At 39.1% G+C, this 8,540-nt stretch overlaps 1 protein-coding gene across 1 annotated transcript; it reads right to left on the bottom strand.

Moving 5' to 3' along the window:
- Positions 1–7,733: 7,733 nt before the first annotated feature.
- LOC133290363 (protein NRT1/ PTR FAMILY 8.1-like) lies at positions 7,734–8,537 on the bottom strand (the record flags this gene model as incomplete). The annotated part of the gene is made up of 1 exon (XM_061488433.1): positions 7,734–8,537. A coding segment is annotated over one exon (804 nt), but the record flags the coding sequence as incomplete, so codon positions are not given.
- Positions 8,538–8,540: the final 3 nt, after the last annotated feature.

Below are 8,540 nucleotides of genomic sequence, written 5' to 3'. Positions count from 1 at the left end.
TCTTATTCCATTTTTAAACCATTAATTTACTTCCTATTTATTTTATAACTTCAACTATATTGTAGATCTCTACATTAGCTACGAGTGGCTTCAAACCGCGCTCAAATCGGAGCACCGTAGCCCAAGTTAGGACAATTTGAAACAACACAAGAGAGTGTTGGTCACAGGCCCCGCGCGCTTCAGCGCGCTACCGGGCGCTCAAGCGCGCGCTATCGGGCGCTAAAGCCTCCACCTGGGCGCTTAAGCGCACGGAGGCAGGAAGCATCAGGTATTTCAGTGTGAATGGGCGCTTAAGCGCGCATCAGGGCGCTCAAGCGCGCTATCCTGGGCGCTTAAGCTCCCATTGGGACGTTTTAGCACGCAGAGACAGAAGCATCTCCTCCCCCAGTGGCTAAGGGCGCTTAAGCGCGGACCAGGGCGCTCAAGCGCGCAACCCTGGGCGCTAAAACGCGAGGGGACAGTAAGCATCCCATCTTTCTGCAGCAGAGGACGCTTAAGCGCGAGCCAGGGCGCTCCAGCGCGCAATCCTGGGCGCTTAAGCCCCCACTTGGGCGCTCCAGCGCGAGGAGGCCGAATGCATTGGCACTCACAGGGGCAGCAGGGCGCTTGAGCGCGCTCCTGGGCGCTGAAGCGCGCTGCCAGGGAATTCCAATTCCCACATTTTTCAAGTCCGAGTCTAGGGGAAGATGCATCCCCATTCCAAACCCCAATTGTCCATGCCCCAAAACTAAATCCTAGCACTCATCCAACCTCTCCTTATGAGATTTAGCTAGAATTTGGGCAGCATAACCTTTGTTTACTCAACGTTTCCCAAGTTAAACCAAAGGTACCTAATTGATTCTCAGCCCAACCAATTGAATAACTCAATACATAACAAGCATGCATATATTGAATTTCAAGTAGGCATCATTTACAGTACATATCCATTACAAATCATGGAACTTAGCTTACAAAACACTGCGATCATTCCCTTGGCTCCCATCAACAAAAGAGATGACCAAAGGCATGAGCATAGGCTAAGTCCATTCCAATATACAAATCATAAATCTAGCATTGCCTATTCATTACAATTCTATACATGTGAGCTACAAAACAACATGTACAATCTCAAAAGAAATGCCACATTTCATGCATAATCCAGATATGGCCACTTGCCACCAGAGGCTCCTGCAACATCCTTACCTGAAAGGGGGTCCCCACAACACGGGGTGAGATATACGAATATATTCAGTAAACCAGGGGTCCTTGGAGCATCTTTCCACCCCACAGTTCCATATCAGTGTAATAGCAATAACAATAATAATGCAGTAAATACATATCTATGCAAAGTGCAATACATCTCCAGGAGAAATCCCTCGAGCTCTTAAGTTGTCCTAAGGAAACTCAGATGCAAATTGTAACACCCCGTTCTAGAACCGGTTTGTTAACATCGCATTATGATATTAAGCGCAGTTACAATCACATGGGTTCAATTAAAATCCGGATAAATTTTTCATTTTAAAACGTACCGAACGTATAATACCCATTTTCGTGATCATAACCATATTACTTTGCGGAATCAGATAAACCAAGCTTAACATCATGTTCTTATTCCATTTTTAAACCATTAATTTACTTCTTATTTATTTCCCAACTTCTGCTATATTGTAGATTTCTTCGTTAGCTACGCGTGGTTTCAAACCGCTCCTCATTTGGAGCTCTGTAGCTCAAGTTATGACAATTTTACTAACTCAGGTGTATTCTGAAAAACTACGCGGGCAGGGCGCTTAAGCGCGCTCCAAGGCGCTTAAGCGCCCACAGACAGAGGGAATTTACATTTTTTAGCCACCAAGGGCGCTTAAGCTCGCTCCATGGCGCTTAAGCGCGCTACCCGGGCGCTTAAGCCCCCATTTTGGGCGCTAAAGCCCCAGGCGGCAGAAAGCTTTTGGTCTTCACAGGTGCATCAGGGCGCTTAAGCCCCCTCATGGGCGCTTAAGCCCCCTGAGCAGGCTTAAGCCTCCATTTGCAGGCTTAAGCCCCCTCTTCTGGGCAATTTCCTATACTCATATTTTTCATGTATCTTTCTTGGGGAATCAATCTTACACATTTTACAACCTATTTAACAAGCTTGCGATATCCTTATATCATTGCTTAACTCTCATCCTCTCATCATTGATTTAACAGAAATTGGGCAACATAACCTTTGTTTTCTCAACGTTTCCCAACTTAGCACAAGGTACCTAATTGACTTTCCAGCTCAACATATCCAATACATAAAAATACATTCATGCATTTAACTTACAGTAAGCATCATACACAAATATCTTCATTACTTACAATATTACATCATGTCTTAACTACAAATCTCATATACATGCCAAAGGACTTAGCTACAAAATGAACATGATCAAAGCAAGTAACCATGTATCAGATACCCATTACTACTACAATGATCATGCACTAAGTCCTCCAAAATACATCATGTGGCATCAAAATATACATATAGCAATGCTAAATGGCATGCAACTCAACATGTCCAGTTATCAGGTACAGTCTACTCACGCTTCTTGCCTCGATCAACCTCACCTCTATCAGTACCTGAAATGATGCCCCACAACACGGGGTGAGATATACGAATATATCACAGTAAACCAGAGGTCCTTGGAGATCACTCCACCCTAAGGTTCACTTTGATGTACACATAATCATAATAGCTTAACACATTCTTATCCACAAGCATCACATGGACTTCCAAGAGAGATCCACTATGGGCTGTTTCTCTTAGGCTCTTACCACATGGAGATCCACATAGGGCTGTTTCCAAGGGAAGTCCTTTCCTCAATCTATTCCAAGAGAGATCCTCAAAGGGCTGTTTCTCTTAGGCTCTTACCACATGGAGATCCACCTAGGGCTGTTTCCAAGGGAAGTCCTTTCCTCAATCTAGGAACCTCCAAGAGGGATCCACATAGGGCTGTTCCTCTTAGGCTCTAACCACATGGAGATCCACATAGGGCTGTTTCCAAGGGAAGTCCTTTCCTCAATCTAGGAACCTCCAAGAGGGATCCACATAGGGCTGTTCCTCTTAGGCTCTAACCACATGGAGATCCACCTAGGGCTGTTTCCAAGGGAAGTCCTTTCCTCAATCTAGGAACCTCCAAGGGGATCCACATAGTTGTTCCTCTTAGGCTCTAACCACATGGAGATCCACATAGGGCTGTTTCCAAGGGAAGTTCCTACCAATCATCCTCATCATAATACTATCACTCATAACCTCAATCACAATCCTCAACCATTACCTCATTCATTATTGCTACTTCTATAATCATTCCTCAATTACTCTTAAATAATCAAACATCAACCAATAATCATCAATCAATCATAACATGTATCAATGCATGAATCAATGCATGAGCATACAATTACTATCATAATTACATATCACATCTCATAAACCATTTCTCCTCAACGGAGTATGGTGGAACACTCAATGGGATCAACCACAAGGTCCAAAGGTTTACCTTGCTTTTGAGCTTTCCTCAATGGCACACAACCCCAAGGGTTGGTCACTCCACTTGGTCATCTTGCCTTAATCCTATCAACACAAGGAATACAATCAAACAATGCTAACAATGCAAGGAAATCCATAGTTCCAAGCCTAGATTTATCCAAACATCAAAGCATACTAAAATAACACTATAAACTCATTTCTACCGATTAAATGTCATTCCTAGCATTTTTCACAACATACTCTAAGCCTCATTCTTCCTTGAACATAGCCAATCTACTCAACATTTCATAAAAACCCTAAAACACTATTCATTAAACCCTAACCATGAAATTTTCCAAGAAAACAAGGTTCAAGGGTTAGAATCTTACCACCAATGGTCACACAACCAAGGATTGATGGCTCCTCAAGCTCCAATGGAGGTAGAAACTCCCAAGACACCACACTTTCACAAAATGGGCGACTTTTGAGGGATGATATTTCTCTCTACCAAGACTCCCACTCAAAACAAAGCTAGGATTATGAAAGAGGGGAAGAATCTAAGTGGTTTAGGCTTTGGAATCATCCAATTTGGTTGAGGGATGATGGTTCTTTGGATTTCTCCCTTTCTCCCTTTCTCTCTTCCTTCTCTCTTCTTTCCTCTCTTCTTTCCCTTCTTTTTTTCTTCTCTGGAGCACGACGGGAAAATGGGGGGAATGGGGCTTCTGTTTGTGTTTTTAAGTCACTTACTAGTTAAGTGACTTATGTGGGTATTGGTTCATCTATCTATTCAACTCCATTAGTTACCAAACTTTACCCAAAAGTCTGGAATATTATTCTAGGAAAATTTCCACTTTTATTTTTATATTTTGGGCACTTTCACCAGTACCCATTTATACCCCTTAATTTTCACTGAGTACACTTTTTAACTCCAAGTGACCCAGATTCATTAATTAAGCCTTATACTTAATTTTACTCACTAAAACATGCTTAATTATTTAATTAAAATTAATCAATTAAATGCTTATGTTTGGGGTATTATACAAATAGTCCTACTGGCCAGCTAACTACCAAGTATGATTTACGCATCGTCATGCAACATACCAACATAGGAAAACACCATCCTATGCCACACCAAATGCATACACATACGTATAACAAAGCATTACACTATTTTATTGCATTTATATACACAATCACAACCTCTACCCTTTCAGGGCTTGGTAGAACAGTCAAGGGAATTACACCCAAGGTCCGAAGGCTTACCTCAATGCTTCAGTCGACCTTTGTTCTTCACCAACAGTTTCAACAATCAACTTTTACAAACATACACCTATACAAGGGTAATGCAATTAACATATTGCATTCAAGGATAACTCATCATCATCAATCTAAGCTATCCTATTCATACCACAACACAAGAATGAACTTACCTATTTCAAGGACTAATCCATCTCCATTGCTTGCTCCAAAGGTTGGTCAATTAAGGTTGATCCAATTGCCTCAATCCTAGACAACACAAGGATACAATCAAAGACCAACCAAACAATGGTTCAACAATGCAGAAAACTCATAACCAAGTGTCATATTCTTGCAATTTTCCAAATATAAGCATTTAGCCATCTAAGCTCATTTTCACCGATTAAATGACATTCCTAGCATTTTCCATAACATGCTCTGCTCTTCTCCCTCTCTTCTTTTCTCCTCCTTTCTGTTGCAGTCGACGGGCAATGGGGGGGAAAATGGGGATTCTTTTGGCTTTTAGTCACTTAACATAGGTTAAATGGCTTTAAGCGGGTATTGGTTCATCTATCTATTCAACTCCAATAATTACCAAACTTTACCCAAAAGTCTGGAATATTATTCTAGGAATATTGCTATTTTTATTTTTTTTTTATTTTGGGCACTTTCACCAGTACCCATTTATACCCCTTAATTTTCACTGAATACACTTTTTAACTCCAAAGTGACTCAGATTCATTTAATTAAGCCTTATACTTAATTTCACTCAGTAAAACATGCTTAATTAATTAATTACACTTGATTTACTAATTAATTAAGATGAGCTATTATAGCCATGCACCTGATAAGAATGCCATTGTTTCCTCTACCAGATCTCTCCTCAGGTGGAGTCGACGGATGACTTTGAACAAAAACAGAAAAGAAGAAAATTCGAGTAAAGATAAAAAAACTGTGAAAGAATGGCAGGGTCAGAATTAATTCTTATGGTGCCTGTAAAGTTTAAATTGGTGGTGCTGATTGTTTTATGCGAAGATTGGTGGCCACTATTGCTCAGGTTGTTGAAGATTTGGGTGCTTGGGAAGGTCAAGTTGCTTATGTGATCTTGACATCAGAAGAGTCGAACTTGAGCTTGATTCTGAAGCCCTGATCTAAATGCTTTAAGGGGAAAAAGTTATGGGTAACAAGGATACATGACAATTGATCAAGCAAATGAAAAGTATGCTTAAACAGAATTGGCAAGTGGAAATCAGCCTCGTGAAGTCATTCAATATGCTGACTAACTTGGCAATCGCAGTTTGCTTCAAGAAGAGTTCATCTATGTCTGCTGGTTAATGTTATGGTAGCTCTTGTTCTGTGTGTGACTTCTGTTTACTTTTTCTTCTTTGGGACTATAGTCCCGTTATCTCATTTTATGTATTTATGGGATATCTCATTTATAAAGTCAGCAGTTAAAAAATGTGTTCAAACATTCATTGTGGGTATACGGTAACAAGGTATAAACTATCATATATGAGCATGATAGTCAGAACAGTTACATATTCTGATAAGTAGAATTTCCCCTTTTAACAATAAGCTAGTAGAATGCAGAGGACAACAGCCTTTCGTTGAATTGCTAAATGGTGTAGAACAAATTACTGGGTAAGTTTTTCGCATAACCACAGTCCCAAAAGTAGTTGGGTATTATATGATTGAAGTTTGGATTTGAGTGACTTTTGGCAGGTTGTTTTATATTATTTTCTTGGAGCAGGTTATATTTACAAAAAAAATGTTTATAAATTTTTTTTTTACAAACTCTTACAAACTACACTATCTTTTTCCAGAAAAACATTAAGTTTAACTGTGTTGTCCCTGAAAGAAGATAGTGTAATTTGTAAAAATTTATCAAAAAAATTTCAGAGATGATATACACTAGTTCGCCCTTTGTAAGTATAGATGCATATTTTATCTATTGGGCCTCTATCCATAAATGTGTAGGTTTTGAAGAGCAAATTAACATCCAATCTTGCGTATCAGCCTGGTTGATTTACATAAAAATATCCAATTCGCGTTGAAGGCTTTCTTTACCTCCGATTAACCATTCGGAGGGCAGTACTTACCCAATCTCTCAAAAGATTTTTATAGTATTAGTATTCGATGTAGCTTCTTTCCTTTTTGAAAGGGGAAGTCAGACAAAACATTGTTTAGAGAATAAAAACAAGTAGCATCTTAAACTCTTCTCAAACAAAGACCAATCTTCAGCCATTCAGGGCTCTAACTGACAATCTCTTGCTCTAAAAACGATTTTCCAACATTCTCCATTGATAACTTCATTAATCTCCACCATTAATTTTTTGGTGAAAAATTAATCAAACTTATGAGTTGTTTAGTGAAATAGAAGGATTTTCATTAACTCAGTATGTGACATTTATTCACATAAATTTAATTTGTGAGCTGCTTCAAAGGTAACTTGAACATTTTCTAAGCCAAGAGCTTCGACAAATAGTTTGTGAAATTAACAATTTACAAGATCAAACACCAAATGTCTTTAGTTTTATTTTAGCTTAGTTTTATAAGAATTTATTTTTAGCTTTATTTTTAAATAGGTTTTATGAAGAAAAAAAGAGAGGTGAAACATACTCTTAGGCTGAATCAAATCTCAAGATCAAGCAAGAACATGAACTAGACAAAATCACGAAGAAACCATGAATAGTACAATATTTAATTCAAAACACTCCAAAGAGCATAGATAAAATTAAGGGGAATGCTACTCTCATTTTACATGAGAGTAGTTCTTTTATGTTATAGAGAGAAATCATGTGGGACCCACCATTAAAGGATAAAAAAGAAAAAAGAAAAAAAATGAGTGAGATTTTCGAAGTAAGATAACATGAGAGAACTGCTCTCATATAAAATAAGAGTAATATTTCTCTAAAATTAAATATCGTCCAGAAAGACGCAAATGCCAATATACAACAGGACCAAAAGACCAATAGCAAATTACAATAGTGGAGCAAATGAAGTTGTGAAACTGAAACATCACTACAACATCTCAATGAGTATTTCCTATCACCTTTTTATAAGTATACCTCTTAGCAATCCAAAGATAAACAAGAAAGTTGAGCAAGCTAAGAATGGTCAAAAGCCAATAGAAGTAATCAAGATGGCCCCTATTCAGATTGTCAGGAATCCAACCAAGCCTTCCATTGCTTGTGGTGACTTTTGTCACAATAATAACAAGCAAAGTGCTCACATAATTTCCCAATGCATTAGTTGTGAGTGATAGAGCAGCACAAAGGCTTCTCATGGCATCAGGTGCTTGACCATAAAAGAACTCCATTTGACCAATGTTAGTGAAAACTTCTGCAGCCCCCACAAGAAAATACTGAGGCACTTGCCAGAAGATTGACATGGGGATAGTTTCAAGATCATAGTAGTTGTTTTTTCTCACCATGTCAAGTCTAACAACCTCTAAAATGCCAGCAACAATCATGGAAATAATGGAAATGACAAGGCCAATGCCTATTCTTTGAAGCTGTGTGAATCCTTGTTCATGACCAGTGAACTTTCTTGCATATGGGACAATGATGCGGTCATAAACTGGGGCCCAGAAGATGACTCTTAGAGTGTCAAAAAGGGAGAGAGATGCTGATGGAATTTTGAAGTGAGGGCCAATGTGTTGGTCCATTGTGTTGCCTTGTAATACAAACATAGTGCTCATTTGACTGTATACAGTTGCAAAAGCAATCAGTGATGCCCAAACTGGGAGCAAATGGACTATTGACTTGAGCTCCTCAACTTGTGTTACTGTGGAGAGTCTCCATGGATTTGGCAAATCCTTAATGCGATCAGATGCTAC

Source organism: Gastrolobium bilobum, unplaced genomic scaffold, assembly GCF_033153095.1.
Source record: "Gastrolobium bilobum isolate Gb01-03AN ecotype WA unplaced genomic scaffold, APGP_CSIRO_Gbil_v1 utg13761, whole genome shotgun sequence".
NCBI lineage: Eukaryota > Viridiplantae > Streptophyta > Magnoliopsida > Fabales > Fabaceae > Gastrolobium > Gastrolobium bilobum.
The sequence above is the reverse complement of the archived record's forward strand: the minus strand, read 5'-3'. Positions and strand labels throughout refer to the sequence as shown.